Raw genomic sequence first — 22,481 nt, 5'->3', positions numbered from 1 at the left:
GTAAATTCTTAGGAGGCAGAAACTATCTTTTTTATATTTCTAAACCCCCTTGGTGTTTTTCTCTTCTTTCTTCAGTGCCCATGTAAGGGGGGTAGTGACATCAGAAGGTAGTGACCTTCAATACTTGACTACATCCACACCTGACATCAGTGAAACCAAAATCGATGTCTACTGGATCCTAACATGCCCAGATGAGAAGAGAATCCAAGAATATAGAGTAGTAGGACAGAGATGATTAACTTGTTGAATATATAAACCCCTTTGAATTTCCCAAGCCACAAATCAGAATCACCACAGTTTCATCAGCATTGAAATAACTTTATTAGAAGGTTGTTTTAAGTGAAAACTTCCATATTGTGTTGCTTAATTTTGCTTTTGGACAAATTCCAGTTATAACTAAAAAGACAGTAATTTTGCATTGATCTTTGAATCCTGTATTTTCCATTAGGCCATACTGGTGGAATGAAAGTGCAACTGTTTAGTCAAATGATTTGCAACCACTATTTCAAGAAGAGGGAGGAAGGAAGCAGCAAGACCCAAGGCTCCAAAAAGCAGCTGGTCTCCTGGCTACAGGAAATGGGTATGTCAGTCTGAATGGAAAGCGGACAGGCCCATTTTACTGATGGGCCAGACAAGCTGCAAAACCATTCCCACTTTATCATCCAGCCAACTAAGCCTTCCCTTACTAGAAGGCTCCCCTCTCCCGCACATGCACCTGGAGAGTCAGGTCATTATAGCCACTTGATTTAAACAGAAGTAATATTTTTGAAAAAATTCTTCCTGATTCTGGAAATTATTTGGATTTTCATCTTGGAAATCCCTGAGATTTCTCTCTCCCCACTTTCCCATTCTCCCACTCTCTAAATAAATTTTTGTGCCCATGAACCCCAATTGTCTATCATTCACACAACCTCATCCCTTCTTGAATCACATGCACTGCTCCAGGAGAGCAAGCCTAGTCTCTGTTCAGCAAAGGAAAGTCTCTTTCTCTGCCCCTCCATGATCCTATTTCTCTCATCCACAATCCTCAGGCTCCAGCCTGGAAGGAAATTCTCCTGATTGATCTTGTAAGACCTAAGCAGACAGCACAGACTATATGGAATGATGGGGCCCCTTTCACATGCCTGTGATCCTTCCCATAGGTTTTTTGCTGCTGCACAGTGCTAAGAAGGTGCGATCAACTATGAACATAAATAAGGATAAAAAAACAAACAACTAAACAGGACAGGCTAATAATTAAACACATCTATAAAAATAGTTAGGATGTAACTCTGTTCAAATAAATACAAAATAAATATGCTTTAAGCAGTATAATACATTGCTTCAGTGGAATGTGAGGCTGATCCCTTTCTGCTCCAATTAGGAGTTGGATAAGAATTCCTTAGATTAGAAACCTGACCCCAAACAGACCTTAATGTAATCAGAGAAATAATAATGCTTCCACTTTCTCTTCCCATTCTGTAACAGAAGCAAAGGAAGAATTTGTACATCTATTTCTCTTTCTGATAAACTAAAATCCCTACTGCAACTCCACCAGAATTTAAGGCCTTAAACTCTCATCAAGGAAGAGGAGTCTTGTTCCCAATACCAAGTTATAGAATGACTCCTACAAAGGAGAGTGGCTTACATTCTTGAGTGGACACTTGGTCCGGCCCCTGACTGGGAGCCATCTCAGGGCCCCTCAGGGTGCCGAGTAGGGAGGGGAAGCCCTTCAGTTTCAAGGGCTGAACAATATTACTCATGAAATCATGCACTATGATGTGAAGCTGTTAAGATAGATAAGGTAATAGCCTTAACCCATCTTTGCCATGCATACAAACATGCAGGGCACCAGTTCACTATTCATTTAACTGCACTGTCTCATGGACGAGAGAGATGCTCTGCTTAAGCAAATACACAAGTAGGGTCATTCTCTTTCCTGTAGGAACCCTGTAGGGCAGCTTTTACTCAGTATATTAGAAAATGCTATTTGTGAAGTTCAAGGTTAAATCTTTTCTCACCATGGGAGTATACATGATAAACAGGTGTGACCTGGGAACACTGTTTGTCCCCCCCACAGTATGTTTTAAGAATTAAAACAGCAAAGAGGAAGTGAGCAAAGACCGAAAAGGGAAAACCCTTAGCAAATCAGAGGGTTAAGATATCCTGGAACAAATAGCTTGGTTGCTTAGCGCAAGATGGTGGAAGTAAGCCAGTTTCCAAGCCTCTATTTTGCAGCAGTCATGGCAGAGAGCACTTCTCTCCTTACCGAAAGCCCCAGGTCTTGTTCCCATCCCTAGGCCCCTAAGGGAGGCTTTGTAGGGAACAAATGGGGTTTTCTCAGGGATTGACAATGAGATCTGGGACAAGAAGATTGATATGTCAACCAAAGCTCAGACCTCTTTTCCCCCTGCCTCTTCTATCTCTTATAGACATTCTGGGGTTTTCACAGCTTGGCTTAAGTCAGCTTAGTGTTGACACATTCACAGAATGAGATGGCTATACATCCTGGGACTTCAGCCCAAGATCCTTAAGTCCAACAGTCTGGAGCCAACCTTCCCGTCACCGAGACTGGACCCCTAAGGTGATCTTCAGGTTCTCATATACCACATAACTGATGCTTACAGCTGGGATCACCTTCATGAAGTTGGGGGCCAAGCCTCTGTACAGGCCAAATGCTCCTTCTGTCCGAAGGATTTGTTTGAAGAGGCTGCTCATGGTCACTTCTGGTGCTCCCTCAATTGAAGCTTGAATGAGAAGAAGTTATTGAAACGTCAGAGATCTTTTATGGGCACCTCCCAAAGCCCTTTGGGTCCCCACAGTAGCATTTCTTTTGGGATTCACCTAGAAGAGTTCTTACCCTGGGCTTGCATCCGAGTTCTCACAAGAGCCAGAGGGTAACTGGCCAGCTGTCCACAAGTACTAGATATTGTGCCACAAGCTAAGAGGACAAACACTCCCGGGTCTGCACTGTTGACTGCATAACGTTGTAACCAGGTATTTTTTAGTGTCTAGAAGGAAAAAAGTGATAAGTGAATCAAGAAGTCACTAAATGTCAGATAAGAAATTATAGGGGAGGGGGATTCAAGAATGTTCTGCAAAGTGATCAAGTTAAAATTATAGATGAATTGTTCTGAAATAAGGTAGTAAGATTTTTAGTCCCTTTTGTTCTTTCCTCACCAGAGGATACCAGGACAATAGGCATTAAACTTGCCCTAGGATTTAAAAAAAGGTCAAGGCAAAAATTTAGCTACTTCCTGCCATAGTTAAGCAGTTAGTTACCTCATAGACAGCAAGATCTATTCCTGCATAAGGAATAATTCCAAGCATATTAGGGATATAGCCTTTGTAGAAAGCTGTCATTCCCTCCTTTGACAGGATCTTCTTGGCACAATCCAACACGCCCGAATACTGCCCTGTTTTCCGTAATGCCATCCTTGTCTTTAGAACCTAAAAACAGCAAAAGGGCATCAGTATCAGTAGAGCTTACTCCTTAAATGCCACCTCATTATTCCAGATACCAGCATCACTGCCTCCATTTCCACACATATAATCAAGATTACTACTTACTTCCATAGGATAGATGCTACTCTGGGCAATGGCTCCTGCCAGAGAGCCTGCCACCAGCCTCTCGTGAATCCTCAGTGTTTCTTGATCACTACCAACAAGACGCTTGATCTGGAAAAAAGCAGGGAGATGAAAGGGCTCGAGCTATTCTATGTTCTCCGTTGCTAAGTATAAAGTAGGGGGGAGGGGAATTTCTTAGGTACTTAACATATTTGTCACTTGATCACAGCTTGAAACAAAGCAATTCTTACCTGCTCATAGGCCATAAATTTAATAGCTGATTCTGGAGCAATTTTTATGACATTAATGCCATTGCCTCGCCAAAGAGATTTGGCCCCTCCTTCTCGAATCATCTGTGTGAATCCTCCAACAATACACATGTTATTGCTTCGGGAAGCATGGACCTGGATAGAGAAAAATTGGTCAGTACCAATGGAATAATCCTTTATCATCAGATGACTTTTTTTTTGTCTGACAAAAAAAAAAAAAAAAAATCAAAGAAGGCAAGCCATAAAGCAATAAGGACACTCTGTGTACTTATTCATTTCTGTATTCAACAGCACCTAGTAAAGCACTTTGAACATGGGTCTTCAATAAATGTGTGTTACTGTTCAATGAACTTTTCCCCACTTTAATACTCTAAAGACCCAACAAGCACTTCTGTTTCAAAATGACAGACACCAAGTTAATTTTTATCCATTAACAGACTTTCAAAGAAAAGGAACAGAGGGCAAGGGGAAAGAAAAAAAAAAAAAGAAAATGACGACTTTCTTGTGCCCACAGAGGACTCTAGCACACAAGGTGCTGGAAAACAAACAGGGAGTCAAGAGCGGGGGGAGATGAAGAAAAAAAGAACAACGGGTCACTGTTAATATGGACCCTAAGCAAAGTCCAGCATACTGTCCTTCGCAAGCCAATTTTGCAATTCTGCCTCTGACATCAATTTAGATGATCCCTCTATGGCCCTGTCAATGTGGAGATAGGGGCTCTGCCAAAACTACTGATCTGTTTCCAAGTGGCATCCTGGGTCAGATGAAAATCTGCTCCCTTCTCAGTACCCTGCACAAGATGTGCTGAAGGAAAAAGACTCCTGACACACCCATTTGATCATCCTATTCATGGTCAAGTCCCATCACTCAAAGTAGCTCTTAAGTAGATGAGTAAGTGACTCAGATAAAATTAAGTCAGCTAGAAGCCAAATATCTCTTAGATCCAGGTGGAATGTCATATTTGTATGAGGCAAAGTTCCTCTTCTCATCTGTTTCACTAGGCAAGGAAGCTGTGGGAGCAAAGCAGCAAGCTGAACATAGATGCAAGTGCAGGGATTTTCTGGGCTTGCTTTTCTCTCCATACCTGCATGAGTACCTTTAGCCGGTCCAGGGGGGCTGTGCAGGTCCTGGATACGGCTCCTGCTCCTCCTCCAGCTACAAGATGTCTCCACCACATCCCTGTCTGCCTTTCTTCCACTGTGAATTCATCAGGGACAGTTAGGTTCTCCCCCACATCAAAGATCTGTAAGGACAGTCAACAAAAGACAGTAGTGATCATTCAAGAAGCAGAGGCCTGAAAACTCTTTCAAAGACATCACTGCCAAAACCTCTTATTTTAGTCCTCTTAACAGGGACAAATCATAAACTGCCCAAGAGTACTAAAATATCTTTTCCTGGTATTTATGAGGATATAAGGCTAGCTTAGTCTTAGAGCAGCTTGATCTATTATTTTTGTTATTTTACTTGTGAGGGTAGACAACACTTTTTTCTTTTCTTTAAACTTACATTTTCCCATTCTGCTCAGATGTAACAATCTTGAATGAAAGAATTTTCCTTAAGCGCTTACATTTTTGGAGATATACTCCAAATAGTTATAGAAGGCCACAGAAATTTAGAGCTAAAAACTCAGAAAAAAACAAACCAGGGCTAAGAACAATGACAAATATATCGAACTGGTCCAACTTAGGACTACTAGATATAGTAAGACTACATTCCCATAACTCAGATAAATGTCCAAAAGGTCCAGGTCAAGGTGCAGTGGGGAGGAAAATTTCTGAAACTTGACATGTAACAAGATCACACTGTTGGAACATTATGCAACCCTGAGCAAATATCATTGAAGCTCTAATGCATGCATATCACTTTCTAGTCTTGGCAAGGTAGAGAGTAAGGCAATACCAGCTCTAAGCTGACTTCTAGAACTGTAATCCTTGCAAACCAGTCCATCTGCTCTTTTGCCCTCTTCTCCACTGGAGAGCTCTACCTGCAACTTTTTAAAAAGTCCCAGTAGAGCAAGCCAAAGGAACCCTGGGAATAGCAAGCATTACTTAAGTAACCATGTAAACTATGGATTACTAAAACTAAGCTGAATAAATAAAGATCAAGACCCAGGAGAGTTAATGAATGTACCGTGGAATGCTTCCAGTACAGAATGATCTCAGGAACATTTTCAACTGGATGTAAAAGATGATAATCTCTCCATTCATTCCAATCAATTGTCATAGTTCCATTTTTATCCATGCTGTAGAACAAAAACAAGAAAAAGCACACATGAAATATTTCTTTGTTAATGAACTACATGTTAGTTATTATCTCCCCCCCACTTCACTCCCACCCTCCCCCCAACTCAAAAACTGACAGCAGTTATCATAAAGGTGCTGAAAAAGACCAATGGCTCTATATCCCAATCTCAGAGAAAGGGAACTCAATGTAAATGAAAGAACTTTGTACAGAACAGGTAGAGAAGGCAGTCACCAAGGTGACACAAATACTTACTAGGTGACAGGGCCCCAGAAATGGCCCGTTCGTATTCTGACAGACAGACAAGGGTAGGATGCAAAGGAGAGAGGAAAAAACAATACAAATAAATGCCCATTAGCTGATGTTAGTAAGGCAAGCATACAGTAATAAATAACAGTAGAAAGTGTGGACAACTTGATAACCTCCCCTCCAAAGGAGCAACCTCAGGGATCATAGCTTGCTATTATATTCTGGCTTATCAGCAACTAATGCAGGCTGCCCCAAAAGTCTCCCTGGAATTTTAAACATTATTAGCTATCAATTAAGTTTTTAATAGCAATTAAAGTTTAAAACTCCATGGAGACTTTTGGGACAGCCTCTACAGAGATTGTCAAAGTTGTTGTAGGCCCCAGATTCATTGGGGAAGGTTAGCAACAAAAGAACTATTAAGTCATGGACTGACTAGGATTAGTTCCAATGGCTTCCAGATAAGGCAACTAAACCATGACAGAAAAAAATATGACTTATCCAAATAATTATCTTCAGGAAAGGAAATTTCTACCATTACTAGTAAAAAACACTAATAACTCTAACTATGAATAGAGTTAGCATTTCAATTCTTTGGGAGAAATGATTTAAATATCTTGCTACAATTTAAAACCATTTCTTTTTATAGTATCAAAACATTGCAATGATCCCTCATATGACCAATCAATCCCCTCTCACAACTAGTCTTTTCTTTGTATGCAGGTCAAAAAATTGACTACTAATAGGCTGAATCACCAGATTATTGAAGATTGTTCCCAACAGTGTGGGATGGTGAAAAGAGTGCAGGATTTGGAATCAAAAGAGCTGCTCTGTTACATATTACCTATGTGACCATGGAGGGAGAAGTCACTCAACCTCTCTGGGCCTATTTACCTTAAGTGAAAATGAGAGGGTTTCATTAAGTTTCTTGAGAGGTCCATTCTAACTCCAATTCTATGATCTTATGAACAATAACCCTTGGCTAAAAGAGCTGATTGCCTCTAAGATAGGCTTATTTATTCATTCTTTTCAATCACGAAAAGTCAAAGTACAGATGAACAGAGATCGGATGGTAGTAAGACAGGCATTACAGTCAAAATGCATGAGAACAACTACATGGAAGATTAATCTCAGAACAAGACTTTTGTTCTTTTTGTCACATATGTGCAGAACTGAATGCAGAGGCTGGTCACTTACCTCTTGAGGATTTTTTCAGCCTGCTGTTCAGAGATCTTGACCCCCAGATCCCGCAGGGACTGCATGATTTCCTGAGCATCAATGCGCCCTGCAACAACAAGCGCCAATGAGCTAAGGGCAAATGTCCAGGAAACCAAAAGGGATGGGCAGAGGGATGAAAACTGGGCCAACAACCTGGTCAAAATGGTGTTCATTAACTAGGCCAATATAATGAACTTAAGCCTTACCATCATTTTTTTTATCCAAACTCTTAAAGACAAGTCTCAGTTTCTTCTCATGGTCTTGAAGATAATGAACAAATTCCTCAAAGTCCAGTTGTCCATCCAAGTCCTTATCTCCAGCTTTTACAATTTTCTGGGGATGGGAAAAAAGTATGGTTTTATTCCTTAGCTAGATTATACCCTGATTCACTCCACCTTTTGAACCCATTATATGCAATACCCATCTGTGTGAAATGCTGTGCAAAATGGCACACTTGAACTACACTGATGTCAAGGAAATTTTGCTTGTTCCTTTTTCAAGGCACAGTTTTATGGAATTCTGTCAGTTTCTCAAAGCTACTACTTAAGATGAAAAACCATGAGCCACCAAGTTCAGGCCAACCTCTCCCAAATCTACTTTCTAAATGTAGTCTGTGTTTGTCACAGGCAGAGAGAAAAGAAAACATATAATATGGGAAAAGAAACTTAAGACTCAGAACCAAGTTAAAATACAAGATTTTTTGAAGGGACCTGAAGGCCAACTTATTGTACAACTAGCATTAGCCAGTAGCTAGCTACCTGGCAGCTATATACTTTTATACTGACCCTAGCACAACTCCTAGGAGGGAAGAAACTCTTATCAAGATAAGTTCACAAAGCCATGGGAGGTTTACACTTGGACTTTGAGATTACATAGTTAAAGAAATAAATGTCTCAAGGGAACTCTGCTTCTCTCTTTAACCCAATCTTAGAAGTAGAATTTGCCCAAGAACAATCTAGTCTGTTTTCCCATTCCTACCTTCCCCTTGGTACTCCTCCCTCCCATCCCCAACACTGAGGAATGAAAAAGTCTGCTGGACTTTGCAATTCCTGCTTGGCAGAAATATTGTCCAATCTGAGAAGGCCAAAGAGAGCTTTCCTGGCCCTGTATTGAATGGTACTGCCAGTACCTAATCTCAAGCAAGAATGATGTGCATAATCATCAGTTCTCTCAACTAGGTATTTAAAAATCTAATGCCCTGCCATGAGAACTGTACTTAGTAATATCTAACAGATGCCTATATCAAACTTAGAAACACTAGAACCTCATATCGCTTTACAGAGAGCCTTTCAATAGACATCTGTTTCAAATGCCTTTGGCTTACTCTGAAGTTATGTGCACTCAGCAGTTGCATTCATTTTTAGATTGTCAGTAATAGGAGAGCATTTCATAGATTCCAGATTCCATGTGGAAGGGTGACCATAGGGGATTTTGTGTCACCTCCTAAACTGCTCGGCACTGAGACAAGTCTCTTAGAACCAATCACTAAAATATACACACATATACATAAATGAATAAATGGTTGCTCTTTTTTTAAGAGTTAAACTTAAAAACTAACTGGAAATTAGTACCGGGACCAGATTTTAAAAGTTAAAGTTTGAAAGTAGTCAGCTCATTAGCTGGCTTATTCTCCTAAAACAGCCAATCCTTCCTTCTGGCAATCTTAAAGCTCAACAAGACTGTACAAATACTAAAGGTTCAGAAAGAACTTCCTGCTGAAGACACCCACTTCCTAAAAATTATTCCAAAAGAATAAATGTAGATGAGCTAGAGTGACAAAGAGATGCTAATAAATCTTTAGCTTTTAACTAAGTCTATATAATTTACCCATGGACAGTCATTCACTCAGCAAAGTGTGATGAATTGTGTCTAGATTTATAAGAGAGCAGACAGAATTTAGATTCCATCAAAGGTAGCAGCAAACCTTATCCACATAACTTTTAAACACCTGGACTGAGGCATCTTATGAAGTGCAAGAATAGGGTATTTTCTTAAGCTGCCATTAGTGATTCAGACCACTTCTCATTACTCATTTCAAAACGTTCCCAAACAATTCTGCTTCTTTGCTTTAAACAACTGAGTGCAATATTTGCATGTTTTCAGCTTCCTGCAGTGCAGAACTGACAGATTTGAGTCTTTCAAGTCTAAATGCTGCCACTTCTTAGCTGTAAGATTTTAGGCAAGCCATTTTACTTCTCTGGGCCTCAATTCCCTTTTTAAGATGAGAATAGACCCTAACCTGGGGCTTCGTTGCAAGGAGAAGTACTTCATAAGCCACAAAGCACCTTCATCAGAATAAAAAACATTTCACCTTTGGATCTCAAGCAAGAAAATCTGGTAGTAAATCCAGATGCCAAGTGTTTGGTGTAAAGGGAATCACATAAGAGCAGTCTTTCAAGCTTCACTACTTAACTTACTTTTTTTGAGAGTGGTTTGCTTTATCTTTAGAAAAAGAATAATCCTAAGGCCCTCCCCTCCTATTCCAGAAGGATATCAGCACTAAATGATTATAAATGGACCTAGCATATTTAAATCTATCATAATGGAATGGATGAATAACAAGCAAATACTGATTCTCATTCATTCACTCAGTAAACAAACACTTGTTGCTTATATAAAGCTGTTTCTTCAAGACAACAACAGACAAGTAGTTCTCAAAGATATATAAGCAGTTCACTTAAACAAGTTCACTTAATCAATCAATCAATTAATCAAGTTGCCCTGACTAGATTACAAATCAAAGGACAAAGAAGGCTTATACATGCTAAGTAAAGAAAAACATTCTTAAATTAAGAATCAAGAAAAAGTTAATTTGATTATAAGTAGGATCATATAAACTATTAATACTCTATACAATATAATTGATATCATGTTGCTTGCCTTCTTGATGTGTGGGAAGGTTATGGAAGGGAAGAAGAGAATTTGGAAATCAATATTTCAAATTTAAAATGCTAAAAATAGAGAAATACTTTAAAAAGAAAAATACTATTTTACAAACCTCAAACTAATCTTTTCAGATGTTTGGCTTCTGTAAATATAAAAGGACCAAGATTTTTTGTAATTGTGGCACTATTCCCAGAACTTTTCTTATCTTTCTCAATTTAAAGGAAATCACTGGGAGCACAATAATTTATTTTCTAGGATTAATTTACATGAAAAGTTGGTTTCCCCGAAATTCCTGCCTGCCTAGTTAAGTCACATGAAAATTAGTCACTCTGATGACAAAGAACAGAAACTGGCTGCTGGCCCAACCCAACTGGAAAAAATTAAAGTCTCCTATTTTATACATTCTTTCATTTAAGCAAATTGTATCCCTTATATTCATATTATATTTATTTTTTTCCTTGTCACTTCAAAAGTTATTACCCTCTCTCAGCGTTTAATTTCCTCCCTCCACTTCCAGAATTGATGATGCATACAGACCTGCTTCCATTGTCGGTAGGTGGAAAATTCCTGAGAAGGGATAAAGACACTAAGTTTGAAGATGGATTTAAGTTCTGCAGGCAGCCCCTTGGATTCAAAATACTGGAACTCTGTTTGGGCTTCCCCAATCAGTGGAACATAGAGGCACAGGCAGAGCATTCTGATAATGAGGCCAGGTGCTCAGCCACTGAAGGAGCAAACAGCTCAACAGCATGTAGAATGGAAATGCCGGTGCCGGTCTGGTGACGCTCACACATGAGCTATCTCTGCTCAGCTGTTATTGGCTGTTCAAACCCTGCCCTTTTATTTAATTGATAAAAGTCCACACAAGTAAATCCTTTGCAAGCAGCCAATGAAAGCTAACCCATTGGCAAGATCACCCTTCCAAAGATTGCTCAATGTCTAGATTTGTACAGGGTAAGTTTTACGTCATTTACTTCCTCAGCATTAACTCTTTCTCAAACAAAACACTGACGTGAATTATTCCACTTAAGAAAACTGTTTTTATCTTGGATCCCCGTCTCCAAAATGAACAAACAGCCTCAGTCAATTACTCTTCACTTACTTCCCCAGTATTAACTCCTTCTCATCCAAAGTACCCATTGTCTTCTATTTAAATAAACTATTTAAATAAAATTAAATCTAGATCCTGGTTCCCAAGGCTTTGTCTTTTACTGTTTTGTCTTTTAAACACAATATTATTAACAAAAACCACAATCATATTATGTTTCAAAGGCCAATGGAGCTTTTCCTTCTGGAAAATAATTTGCAGTATAGTTAATGGAGAAGTATGGGTGACATCTATCATTATTTGAATGACAATGATTCTGCATAAAAGAAGAGTTTAAGGAAAAGCTTGAATTTATACTAGAAAATCGCTATTACATATTTTAGTCTCACAGTAGAATATCTCATGCTTAGAACAGAGAGAGAAAACTAGAGCGTTGCTAGACTTACCCTGACCCAGTCACCCTAAGCATTCACTCCTGGAGAATTCAGGCTGGCTCCTGGTCCAAAGAAACCCTGCAAAGGACTAAGTTTCAGTCCCTACAGAAGTTCAAATTTCTTCCAGGAGTACCCCTGCAAAAACCCTCTCAGGAAACCCCCAACCTGAGACCACAAACAACTCAACCCTTAAGAAATTACAGAGGGGTCCCAAGAATTCTAGATACACAAATGGCTTTTGGGAAGATGGGGATACATAGAAATACCAGTTTTCTGTCTCCTCAGAATCATCTAAGCCAGCTGGGGCCTAAAAATATAAGACACAAAGTTCTAAACTTCAAGTGTGTATTAGCTGCACAGAACATCTTAAATAAGTCAGTGTGGGGGAAAAGTTATTTATATAGTTCATCCTTTTTTGGATGAAGACTGCAGATCTGAATGATTCTGTGTTTTGAATACTTGAAAGGAAAGGCCCTGCATGAATTGGAGATGATGTCATCAACTGGAAATGCTGCCACTCCTTCTTTAGCCAGATGTGTACTCTTCATCCCATTGAGTTACCGGTAATGGGAAGAACAATGAATTCTTTTAGTTTGCTAAAATAAAAGAAAATATTTTAAATGTCTATGTAAAGATGTTTAGGTCATTTCCCAATGAAATTTTTGCTTCAAACAGTTTTGGTAAGTAAAAGTCAATTCTGTTCTAATAGAATTACAAAATTCATCTAAAAAAGTACCAAAACAAACCTATGTTTTGGAACACCTAATTTGTGCCTTCTAGAAATAAAATTTACATCTATGCAGTATGAAGATTACATTATTAATCTTATACTAAACAATAATTCACTTTCCAATTATGATATAATGTACTATTTTTTAAAACTATATTTTTTGGTTTAAACATTTTATTTTAATTTTCCATAGTATTTTGTTTTTCCAAATACATATAAAGATAATTTTCAACATATAGTGTATTACTTCAAAAAACATGTGTCATAGGACAAGAGTAATAAAATGGAACTTAGGTTCCTCAAAAAGGAGTTGTCTAAAGATTCTTAAGATTCTTTTGAGCTCTAAATCCAATTTTCCTATAAAGACTTGTTTTATAGAACGCTTCTATTATACAAAAATTCAAATGTTCAGTTTGAATGCCATAGTATTCTTTTGAACAAACCATTGTGTTTGTTTTCACAAGTAAGGTTGTTGAGTTTCACAGCTAATTCTGAAGGCATTTTCATAACCTTTGGAAAGGAATTTTCATATAAACAAATACTATACAAAACCCCCCAAGAGCCTTTACAAATTTTAGAGTGCAAAGTGCCTTAGCAATCCATTTAGAGTAACTCCCTTATTATACAGATAAGAAAAATGGAATCCACCCGGGGAAGTGACTTACCTAATGTCATTGGGCTAATTAGCATCCGATTCAGGTTTATAATATAATCCAGTATTCTTTCTATTATACCAACCATGTCACAGTGCCAAAGACCAAGCACTGCCAACAAGGGATTTTAGAATTCAGAATAGTTACAGAAACCTTAGCAACAAAGCCTTTAAAAAAAAAAAATGCTACTTTGCAAGAGGTCATTTTAGGTATTTGATATAAGCGTTTTGACAAAGTATCAAACTGACAAATTAAGATTCAGAAATGTGTAGCAGCTTCTTTAGATACAACAGGGACAAAAAGGAAGAAAAAAACAACTTATATTCTATTACTGATAATTCATACCTAAACAATCTTGCTCAGATTCCAGCTAATCATAATTCCTTCCCAATTATTTTATCTCTGATTCTTCTCTACCTTCCCATATTCCATTTAAATTTATTATGCTGAAATAAATGTAGCCAGTCTCCTTTGATGCTTATTCCATTTAAAAAATAGGCTCCTCCACCAATGACACTAACTGTAGATATCCTTGGAGCTCAGCTGCATATTTCCTTTGGCCTACAAATCAGTAATTTATCCCACAAGCATCTTCTCACCCCCGGGACAATTAACGTCACCAGCTACACTGCCTTTTCATGTACCAGTGAAACAGGTGATAGAATATCACATGTAACAAAAAAGGGCAGGTACAGGTAGATTTTGGAGTATTGGGTTAAGGTCAAATAGCATCCTTCTCTCCACCCCCCACTAGCAATGACTCAGTGCAATTCCGGAAATACTAATTAGTTAAGGAGCCATACCAGTGGCTGGGTTCAAGCTCCACCTATCCTTAAGGCTAACCCACATCATTTGCATCCAGAGCTGCAGTATCATTTGATGACCGAGTTACCATGACTGCACAGTACTGCGTTTCCAAAGACACCAGCCTACCCTTAGCAATTAGACACACAATGAGTGAACTCTTCAAGCTTCTGAGAAGAGAGCCAGCCCCTCAGGATTAAAACACTCCAAAGCCACAGAGAACATATCTGATTCCAGAAAAACTGCTTCCCCTCCCTGAGGATTAACTGTAAGACAAAGATAAAGAGAAAAATTGGAACAATTCCTAGGGCAAATGCTCCCAGAGATGAGGGAGATTCAATATCAAACATATTTAAATATTTTAGTGGGGAAGTGAGGGAGGGAGATGAAGTGTTGGGGAATGGCAAAAAGCAAAATGCAGTAAATGTCTCTGGAAGCTTTTGAACCCCAAGAACTAATGTGAACTTTTCTATAAAAGTTCATTCAATATTCTAGAGACTTCTTTTCATAGGAAAGATAAAACAGCTCAGGTTACCAGTCTTTCTGTTCATAGGTAAAACATAATCTGTGCTCACAGAATCATGGAATTTAGCAATGAATGATATTGGTAATGCTTTTAAAAATCAAAGTACAGGTTCTTATTTTCCTTTAAAGGAAAGATAAATTACAAAAGTATATATGGCATAAACTATCCATTACAAAGATTTTTAGCACAGTTTATTTTTAAAAACTATTTCCTGGGAATATATATATTTGTTTTTAGTTTGTGTTAACTCTTAAAATATAATTCATCAACTAAAACAAATTACGGGTTTGGAGCTACAAGTCACTTTAGAAGTCATCATTTATTCTGATATCCTCAACTGTTAGTTGAGGAAACTGAGGCCTGAAGATGAAGATGTTCATTTTATATATATTTTACCCAGTACTTACCACTTCTAAGTGTGAGGGTTTGGGGAAAATTTGGTTGGGCTGATTGACCCCAGAAGGCAGAGCAACATAAATAAATATAGCCCAACCTTAAACTCTTCCTGAATTAGTCAATGGGTTCTGCAGTTCTATTTACATCCAATTATAGATTTCTCTGCTAGAAAGAGTTATAAACTCCAATATACTATTTTCCTACTTCCTTTAAATTATCTATTGGGATATGGTGGTTAAAAATCCAAGTTAAATCCAGCCCTGCCTGTCTAGAACCTAAATTCACTACTCTAGTTCAGCAAAGCCTTCACCTCTCTAACCACACTCCCCACCCCCCCTTCCACAAAGTGTGGGGGACTCGTGTTCTTTTCTAACTATTCCAGTTTTACAGACTACAAGGACTTTTCTGCAGAAGTACAATTGTTCTATGCGGAAAGTTCTACTATGGGAATAGGAAATACAGGTTAATCAGTAATGAAAAATCGGTAAACTTAAAAAGCCAGCTAGCCAGAAATCCAAGGCAAATTACCATAAACATAAAAGTACTGCAAAAAAGATAACACAAAAAAGATAATACAACTGCTATGTTTCTAACCGCTTCTAGTAATCAAAATACATATTGCTTGGATATGATGAAAACTATCTCATAAACTCCATAAAATTTTCCCAGATAATTAAGTCATAATTTAAACAGGTAAAATTTTGCCTCAGAATCAATAAGATTACTTGCAAAATTGCTGCATCAAAAATCCCTGATACTGCACTGAGGGATAGATATGATTTTACTTCTAGAGCAAAATCACCTTTCCCTGTCAGTCTTAGTATTGAATCAAAGAAGCATTTTTGTTTGCTTTTCAAAATCAAAGTTTAGCAAATAGATAAATGATCATGGATTTTACTACTTTAAGTAGGAGACTGTGTCACCTGCCAATTTTAACACCTGGTCTTACAAACCACTTAAGAGTCTTAAACATACAGATGACTAAGCTTTTAAGTAGAGATACACTACACTCTATAATAATCACCAACTCTCAAAACAGACTTGCCATCTTTCTTACTGTTTTTACAATTTTCTAATGAGAATCTTAAGATCCAGAACCCTGCTATCCCCTTTAATCCCTTTACTCTTCTCCTAAATTTTAAAGGTGAAAACAGTTTTTGTAGGCCCAAGCCAAGGGGAGTCTGACCTTTATGATACACAAAATTAAGGACTAATCTCCTCAGCTCCAGTTCAGACTGAACATTCAAACTATAATCTATTCCGATTTTGACTCAGGCTACCCCCATGTCATTCAGATGGGCTGACACTTTGATAGTTTCATAGCACTTTAAAATGGCTTTCAGGTCTGAATTGGCATATCTTGAAGTAAAGCTTCCATTGAAAATAACTTTACCTTTATATGTTCATCTTGGAAGAATGAAGTTTCTACAAGAGATATAAAATTTCTTTTGGAATATGAACTTCCCAATTCTGCCTCAGAATGATTTCCCTTCTCTGCTGAAAACCCCGATCAAAACACACACACACACACACACACACACACACACACACACACACACACACACACACACACTGCGCCTCCAACCTTCCTAGATAGTTTCTCTCAGGGAAATGACCCTTAGTTCCTCCTCTTATTCAGGAAAGCCTTTCAAAATTACCATTACCTTAGGAAAGTGCTCTGCAGGTCCAACCACTAGTAAAATGGTTGGTCTCTTTTCCGTGGAATCAGCCCCTCTGTCCTGTTTCCCCAACAGGTTTGACACCTGGTCTCCCTGGGTAGAATCTTGTTTGCCTTTGGCTTCATTATCTTTTCTCTCTGTAGAGCCTTGGCACACAGCCCTAGGGAAAAAACTAGACAGAAAATGCCAGAGCATCTGCAGCATCACTGCTCCCTCCAATCTCCCAGTCAAGAAAAACTCCGCAGTTGGTGACTGTTCACTTTCAAAGAGGAATGTGGTCACAAAACCAAATGTTACAGGCTATACAGCAGCTTGAAAATACTTGACTTGGGAGTTCCAAGGCTGAAGAAACTATGCTTTCAGCAATTGCTTCCTCCCTTTCAAATTTGCTGTTACTGCTGTCGTGCCTGGCCTGAGAAGTAGCTTACTGTAAGAAGCTTCACCAGGCTGTTGGGGAAAAAAAACAACCAAACAAAAAGGCTGGAGATGAAAACCTACTCTTGCAGGTGAAAAATGATATAGTACTTAGCTTTATTAAAAAACAAAACAAAACAAACCAAAGAAAACAACCCTCCCTGTTACAGAAGCCACTAAGTGCTCCCAATTAACCAGCTGTCCCCAGATCAACTAATGATCAGACAAACTGAAGACCTGAGCATCCAGCCTGCATTCTCACTGCAGCAGCGCCTGGCCAATCCCCTCTACCGACACTAACATGTTCATTATTCAAACCAGCAATATTCCTCCAATCACAAGAGTGCACAGCCGGATGATTCCTGCATGCAGTCCAACAATTCTGCAGGGAAGTGCTTGCCTGCAACCTCCAATCGACAAGAATGATTAGCAGAGACTCAACCTCCCTTCAAGTTGACTGGGGATCTATTACAGTATTCTTTGCAGAATATCTCTTTGGTAATATTTACCAGACAGCTAGAAATACATCACACAGTTCTTTGTAAATAATGGACGAATAATCATTCCTCTAAAAGCAAATTCATATTTGGTCATCTGCTTCTTAATACACAGGTATAGAAATGTAATAGTTAATTTCTTTTGGAACACGAATCTTATATCAAAGTGACCGTTTTAACATGCCTTTCATACACAATTCTTAGATATCTAATACTAGGATTAAAAAGCAAGCCAAATGCCTTAAACTTTATCTCTCATTGATAAAAGCTGAAAGTGGCATTATCATATCAATACATGCACTTGATACATGGAATATTTATCTAATTCTTAGAAGAAAATGTCAGAAAACTAGGTAGTTCCAATATGTACCAAAAAATGCAGTGTCTAAAAATTCAAGATATAGACCAGTCTGGTGAAACTTTATAGATAGACTGCTAGTGTTTGAATCATTTCCATAACCATGATATGAAACTCAATTTTGTTAAGTTACAGATTGCTTAAAAAAAAAAAAAAAAAAAAAAAAAAAGACTCCATTTTTTACACTTTAGACCCATCAAAACTATTTTTACTTTAAAGCATTTTGTTTTCTATCTTTGTCTCATGGTTTTATAAGTTTTATTAAATGTCATAGCACTTTTGCAGGAAATGGCAAATTTAGTGGCAAATAGACCAAATGTATTTTTTTTTTGATCACTTATCTATTAAAAACATCTCAACCAGAATCAAGGCATATATAATTATATAACATTGTTTTACTACCATAATTTGCAAAACCTTAACATACTGCCAGATACACAGTAAGCAGTAGATTAACACTTCTTGGTAGATAGTGATTACTATAGTCAGGAAACAGTCTGACTGAAACAGTCAGTGAGTGTTTATTATTAATGACTGTTACCATTTACAGAGCATATAGATACAGTTTATAAAGTATTTTTATTATAACAACATGGTAAAGAAAATAGAAAACTGAGACATGAGAACTGGCTTATTAAAGACCACATTACTCTTGCAACTCAATGGCTCAATATGAAAATTAATATGAGAATAAGAGCAGGTATACATGATGCAATTCCTAATCTATTTTTAAAAAAAGTCAAAAGCACCTATCAATCCTGATGTGAACAGAAAATATAAATCGTGTGATTTTCCGACCTTATAATGTTAGCAAGACTAGAAATACCTAAAGAAGAAAGAGAGTGTACTGGGAAAAGCAGTTAGACTTGGAATCTGAAGATCTTATCCTGGAGACACTATACCAACAGTGAGATCCTGACAAAGTCATTTACTCTCTTTTTATCTGCAAATATAGGCTACCACTTTTAACAGTAACAACCTCATAGGACTGTATTCAGTAACCTACTTTCTAAGTTGTAAAATATTATTGTTGTTTGTCCTTCATTCTGGAAGAGGACCATGACATCAGGAAGGTGATGCCATGACCAAGTCAGTGAATTAGACTTAAGGGAGGGAGGGCTGGGCAAAGTCACCAACCCCACTCTGTCCTCTGAAGCCATCTGGGTTCAGTGGCAAAATACAGATCAGGACAACTGGAGATAGAAGTATTATGTAAATGGGAACTATAAATATCCATAAGAAATTGAAAGGTCACGTATAAAGTGTTTAGTTTCTTTAAATAAGTAATATGCTAGATCACTGAGAATATACCATATTTCAAGTGGAGGCAAACAGTGTAAATTTTAACTTCATAGATACATATTAGCAGGTGCACTTCATTGCTATGCATTCACCCTGGAGAGAGTGAGGCTGAAGATTTGGCACAGCTTAGCCTCTCTTAAATCCAATTCACATCACCCTTCTGAAGTCATTGGTCCTATTCCAGAAGGAAGGACTAACAACAAAAATGAAGAGGAATAAGGTGCATGCTCCACAAAGGGAACTAGGAAATCAATGAGGCTAAAACTTGTGTGTTGAAAAAGGTTAAACTCCCTGAGATATTTCTGTCTTAGGAAGTGAAACTGGAAAGTCCAGCTCTGATGAAAACTTCCAATAAAGAACGCCTGTAATTGGAACAGAAGGCAGATTAGTAAAGAAATGCAAGGGCACTTCTCAAAGAATCATTTCTTCAATAGCCCATATTTAATAGCAAAGAACTAGACTCACAGAGATACTAAATGTTTAGAATCAACACAGATTTTAAAGAAAAGACATTTTGTAGGATGTTTAGAGAAATCTGATGCAATATAGAAGTTTCAAATGCTAAGGAAACTGAACTCAGATATTCTAATTTCTTGCTCAATCAAGGATGTGCCATTAGGTCAAACCTCTATCTTTTCCCTTTTATCATTGGAAGCATTTTTTGAAATAGGAATGTGATACATCTGCATTGTCAGGGAGAAGAAAAAAAATATATGTACATATATATTTGATCTTGGCACGAAACAGTTCAGCTACTCATTCAATGGAATCAATCAAATTATTCTCAACTAAAGGGGACAAAAGAGTTATTTTAAAAACCAAAATGCCTTTGCCACAAGTCATTGTACATAACATTCTAAGGTTTTCAAATCATCTTCTTTAGAATCATTCTATAAAAGTTGAGGAGTACAAGTATTATTGTCATTTTATATATAAAGCAAAAGGTTCAGAAAAGTTCAATGACTTCTAGTCACACAGCTAGGCAGTTCAACAACCAAATTCTGGTCTCATGTCTTTTGATTCTAAGTTCACCCTCCCTTTCCTGTTATCTTAACAGATCGACTTTCTGAGACTTCAAAGCAAACTACCGGCTTGAAATATGTACTAAATATTTTCAGTTTTAGATTCTGATTTGAGAAATTCATATTAAAACTGAAAGTATCTGAATCATTGAATGTGAATTCAGCATTCCTCAGTTGCCTGCTCTAACACAGAAGAAGTACTCCAATATTGGGGGCAGGGGGGGGGAGGAGAAGCAAGACTGGATTCTATGGATATTTATCAAAGTTGTTTGATACCAATTTACCAAATCCTACTAGTTTTGATTAGGAATAATCAAACAAATTCTGTCCAAAGAGGGTGGAATCAAATCTAATACTATCTGAGTAAAAGTAATTGTTCAGCTACACATCTGGCTATAAAATATATAACAGATATGAGTTTTAAAAAACAAAACAAGATAAGGCCCAGAAATTCATCACTAATCAATCCAACAAAGACTATCTCAAAAAATTACAAGTTCTTTTACAATCTCTGCTCAAAATTAGCTCTGTAACATTCTCTTCTCTGGAACTCAATAAAACTAGAATGCTGAAATAAAGTCCCTTTTTTCAGTTCTGGAAATATCTGTCAGCTCTTTGATGACATATCAATAATGATGTACTTAATGACTAGCCTAGTGTTTGATACAAAGTTATAAAGATTGACAGAGCCTAGCACTATAGCTGACTCTATCAAACAGGACTATTTACTTGTTTTAGTCCCACAGGAAGAATGTAGCATACAGTTTGTTCCTATTCTTGGCAAACGCTGTTTCCCAATATTTAAATAGTTTTGTGAATTTCCTCATACAATGCAGTTTTCTTTTGTGTTTCAGTAAGAAGTGTCATAGGAAGCTCAAAGAGCAAAGGTGGCTAGGGGAATAGAAGAAGAAAGGAAAGCCACTGCAGTAATGTATTGAACTGCCTCTAAAGGTATCTGCTTACTTCCCAATGCAGAGTCAAAGAGAACAGAAGCAGTCACCATCTCTGGTTTCCTCAATCCACCCTGTAGAAAATGAGTAAATGACTCATCTTATTTCCAAGCCTTCCAGGCAAAACCCAAGCCAAGAACTGAACAAAGATAAGAAATTTGCTCAAGTTGCCTTTGCTGTTCATTTATTACTTGAAAGTTAAGTCTTTAATTCATTTTTTTTTTTTTAAAGGCAATGAATTGTGTGGTATTTCTAACTTCTTACACAGGAATAATTCACCAGTCAGCTGCTTTATTCATTGTTTCTAGCCTAATATCACTTTGCTTTCCTGGAAGCTTTACAGTGAAACTTCACGGCTATGCTATTAGGGCTGCACAGGCTACTGTTATAAATGTGAAAAAAGTTCACAAGCGTTTGCAGGTTATATTTTGTTATAATTTTATTACTCTAAAAATAAGTAATATTGATGTAAATTGCCAAATTTTGTTCATATAGAATAATGTGAAGTCAGAGTCTATTGTTAATTCATCCATCCAGTTTCTAATCTAGTTAGCATATTGAAAGATATTCACAACCTTAGAGACAAGCTTGCAGGAACTTAGCTTTCCCAGACTGTCTTATTACCATAAGTTAAGACAATAGTACTCTACCAACTATAATTGCATCCAAAAAGGAAATTAGCTTTCCTAGACTATCTTGACAAGCACATCTTTAGACCAGGTCCATTCTGGCCTTTGCACTTGACAAATCCGTAGCGTTTCCTTGCCCCTATAAAAGAAACTTATGATGAAGATCTTTGTTAAATTCTCAAGACTAAGCTCACTATGAGATTCTCTCTTTCTCTCCTTCATAGTGCCTTCTCTCTAATGGTGCCTTTCTCCTTACTCTAGCAAACTCAGGTTAGTCTAACCTAAGTTGCTAGTTATGGCTTTCTCCTACCCCATGGAATACTTCCTTTCTTCTGCTTAATTGTGAGTTCCCTGGGGGAACTTGTCTTTTTCCTTGATAACTATAAGATCTCTTAACTTATTTCATATTTACCACTCCTGGTGAGTCTATTTTGTCTCTTATTTTTGTCTGTAAACTCTTCTCCTAAATTAAACCTTCCTTCTGGAAAAGAGAATGGCCATTGTGAATTTTTCACCTTTTTTTCGAACTAGGTATTGCTACCTTGACTTCACCAATACAATGTAAATGAATTAGTACTAGCTCAGGAGACTGTAACCCTGGACTCTACTCGAGTCTGCCATTAGCCTTTCATT

At 37.6% G+C, this 22,481-nt stretch overlaps 1 protein-coding gene across 7 annotated transcripts in view; it reads right to left on the bottom strand.

The window, feature by feature from the left end:
- Positions 1-302: 302 nt before the first annotated feature.
- The window catches only part of SLC25A25 (solute carrier family 25 member 25), a 32,397-nt gene continuing 10,218 nt past the window's right edge, over positions 303-22,481 (bottom strand). The window contains exons 2-12 of one of the 7 annotated variants that reach the window (XM_074293756.1): positions 11,901-11,966; positions 7,727-7,853; positions 7,500-7,587; positions 6,312-6,347; positions 5,946-6,057; positions 4,900-5,058; positions 3,798-3,950; positions 3,550-3,657; positions 3,262-3,429; positions 2,840-2,990; positions 303-2,726 (exon numbers count right to left, since the gene is read on the bottom strand). In XM_074293756.1, the coding sequence (XP_074149857.1) occupies positions 2,542-2,726; positions 2,840-2,990; positions 3,262-3,429; positions 3,550-3,657; positions 3,798-3,950; positions 4,900-5,058; positions 5,946-6,057; positions 6,312-6,347; positions 7,500-7,564 (1,137 nt within the window). In that variant the 5' untranslated portion in view covers positions 7,565-7,587; positions 7,727-7,853; positions 11,901-11,966 and the 3' untranslated portion in view covers positions 303-2,541. Of the gene's footprint in view, positions 2,727-2,839; positions 2,991-3,261; positions 3,430-3,549; positions 3,658-3,797; positions 3,951-4,899; positions 5,059-5,945; positions 6,058-6,311; positions 6,348-7,499; positions 7,588-7,726; positions 7,854-10,943; positions 11,840-11,900; positions 11,967-16,661; positions 17,989-22,481 lie in introns of those variants that run through there. The other 6 variants (XM_074293751.1, XM_074293754.1, XM_074293750.1 and 3 more) reach the window with 6 other exon arrangements.

The sequence above is a fragment of the Sminthopsis crassicaudata genome, chromosome 2, assembly GCF_048593235.1.
Source record: "Sminthopsis crassicaudata isolate SCR6 chromosome 2, ASM4859323v1, whole genome shotgun sequence".
Lineage (NCBI taxonomy): Eukaryota > Metazoa > Chordata > Mammalia > Dasyuromorphia > Dasyuridae > Sminthopsis > Sminthopsis crassicaudata.
This window is presented reverse-complemented; position numbering and strand designations above follow the sequence as displayed.